General features: G+C 49.4%; 1 protein-coding gene across 1 annotated transcript; it reads left to right on the top strand.

The window, feature by feature from the left end:
- Positions 1 to 468: 468 nt before the first annotated feature.
- On the top strand, positions 469 to 1,837 carry LOC123446704. The gene has a single exon (XM_045123261.1). The coding sequence runs from the start codon at positions 502 to 504 to the stop codon at positions 1,708 to 1,710; it is 1,209 nt and encodes a 402-aa protein (XP_044979196.1). The 5' UTR covers positions 469 to 501; the 3' UTR covers positions 1,711 to 1,837.
- The last annotated feature ends 906 nt before the right edge of the window (positions 1,838 to 2,743 follow it).

The raw sequence follows: 2,743 nt of genomic DNA, 5'->3' as shown, positions 1-2,743 counted from the left end.
GAGATTTTCCTGTTTGAAACGTTTTCTATGGCTTATAAGTGGCAATTGTGGGTAATTTTCATCAATTTTATGGACAATGTTAATGACGGACAACAGAAGCACTAATTGTTTTATTAGTAGATAAAGATTATATGTAATAAATAATATATCATTAGATTCATGTGGAAATGTAGTTTCTGAATATGTAATTTTTATTACATACTTATTATATATATTTATCTAGTTCAATTTATAACCTAAAACTACGCGCATGCCCTATACGGAGGTAGTACTACGCAGGCTAGCCGGCTGGTTGGGAGGAGTTCAACGCCATCGGGACCAGCACGATTCCGTTCTGGTAGATAGTTGCCCGGTACTCCGAGTTGGATCTGGGTCGGGAGGATCACACTCCAAACTCGGAAGGAAAACATGCCTCGTCTCTGCCCGTGTTAACCATACGCGCGAGTATACATACTGCTCTCACGGGACCGTGCACCGGCTACAGCAACAACACCCATAGTCATGTCGTCGCCAACACGGCGCCGTGCCCATGTTCCCAGATGGTCCAGCATCCCCACCGAGCTCGCGGGCGTCGTGCTCCGACGCCTCCCCAGCCACGCCAACCGGGTCCGCTTCGCAGCCGTCTGCAAACAGTGGCGCGCCTCCGCGCTGCAGAGCTCTCCGCCCTCGCACTACCCGTGGCTCGCCTTGCCTGACCGGACATTCTACAGCCTGCCGGGCTCCGCCTTCCGGCCGCTGCCGCTCCACCTCGACCGCCACCGGCAACTGCCGCACGCGCATAGCTCCTGCGGCGAGTGGCTCGTGTTCGAGCGCTACGACGGCGCCTACACGCTGGTCAGCCCCTTCTCCATGTCCACCACCATCCTGCTCCCTGGCCTCTCCGACACATACGCCCCCAACGTGCCTCTCCTCGTCGCCAACGACCAGCCGAAGCCGAACATGCTGAAGCTCGTCGTGTGCTCCCGCGACCTTGTCGCCGCGATCATCAACGACGAGGGATGGATGTATAATAAGCTCGCCTTGTGCCGTCCAGGGGCGTCCTCGTGGAGGTCGAGCACCCCCGACCAGCTTTGCGACCTCCAAGACATAGTATCATGCCAGGGAAAGCTCTACGCCCTCGACAAGTTCAACGGCCTCTTCTCCGTCTCCATCTCCGTTTTTGGGAACATGCGCACCGGTAGCGGTGAGCCCATCGTGTCACAGGTCGAGCACCTCCTGTATAGGCCCAGAGGGGTCCTCAGACACTCGTCGCGATACCTGCTAGAATCTAGCGGCACGCTGCTGCTGGTCTGCAGGGAGGACGCGATGCCCGAGCAGTGCAGCAGCACCTCGATGAGTGCAGTCATGGACGGGCTGGAGCTAGAGATGGAGATGGAGTTCGAGTTACTCAAGGCCGACTTGGAGAGGTCGCGATGGACCAACGTAAGCAGTGTGGGCGATGACCGGGTGCTGTTTGTCGGGCCATGGTGCTCCCGAGTTCTTCATGTTACGGGCGAGCATGACCCTATCTACACAGCCGGGAACCGTATCTTCTTCACGGTTAGCGCGAAAAGATACAACCGTTGTCAATACTACGGCAAACAGGAGCCCTTCTACTGCATCGTCTACGATATGAGGACGCAGCGGTCCGAGTTGTTCCTCAAGACGCCGGTGCGGCCGTTATTAATGGACTTCCCGGTGACGTGGCTATTCCCTCCAAGTCATGGATAGCCGTGACTGAATGGCGAGTCATATGTATACTAGCTTGTTCTAAGATTTCGCATCAATGTACTCTAGAAGTCTAGGTCTTTTATAAGTAGAATTTAGAAGCTTTAACAAGAAATGATGTGTGTTAGATATTCAAATTAGAAATTTGACAACCAGTTGCCATGTCCCTCTCTCCACTATAATACTTGTAGCTTCTTTTTTGAACCTACAATACTTGTAGCTGGTGGAACCTGGACTAGTTTTTTCCAACAAGTATTTAGGTATAAAAAAATGCTAATTATATTCTCATGATGCCCATATGTTAGGCCCCACGATGCAAAGGTTAAAGAGTAACCTAATTAAGTTATTAAGATTAGTACAAATGCCCGTGCTTGCAACGGACGGAAAAAAAACATCACACACCGCTAATCAATAAGGATAGCTCAAGACCCCTCCATAGGTCCATATTTTTCTATTTTAACACGGCATCCCATTTTTGTTGCCGCTTATCCTCCTTTCGATCCTTGTCAATGTTGGCTACTGTTTTCACCTAAACATGATGACTCTCAAGGCGATGAACTCAAAAGATGTGGTATGATCAATATTGTACTTGAATCATATTGCGAGGAGTCAATAAAAGCAGTTTGTGGATCTGGGGCGGACCTCGAGTTGGAAGGAGTACCGTTAAGGGAAATTTGAGCTTTTGCACATATGAACTTTAGTGATTTTTCTTTCAATTTTGTATCTCGGGTATGTAATAAATTAGTGCATGCTTTAGCGGTTTTCGATGCCAGACAGCTCACTGTTCAGTAAGTTTGGACTGATGACCTACCAGATAATGTAGACGTTCGAAGGGCCAGCGTGGTAGTTGTGCAAGCGTGATTTATGGAATCAAGGTGTTCCATTTAAAAAAATGTGGTAATAAAGCAATGTCCCAGGAAATGTGTGGCAATTTGTCAAATTGGTCGCAAATGAAAGACCACAACACACACGTCTATATCCATGGCGTTGATGATAGCAGGGTATGTCCTCCCCCGATACACTAATTAACTATAAG

This window comes from Hordeum vulgare, chromosome 4H (genome assembly GCF_904849725.1).
Source record: "Hordeum vulgare subsp. vulgare chromosome 4H, MorexV3_pseudomolecules_assembly, whole genome shotgun sequence".
NCBI classification, from domain to species: domain Eukaryota; kingdom Viridiplantae; phylum Streptophyta; class Magnoliopsida; order Poales; family Poaceae; genus Hordeum; species Hordeum vulgare.
The sequence above is the reverse complement of the archived record's forward strand: the minus strand, read 5'-3'. Positions and strand labels throughout refer to the sequence as shown.

Bases quoted from the DNA above. Each gene is read 5' to 3' on its own strand.
- LOC123446704 (XM_045123261.1), top strand. From the start codon at position 502: ATGTCGTCGCCAACACGGCGCCGTGCCCATGTTCCCAGATGGTCCAGC.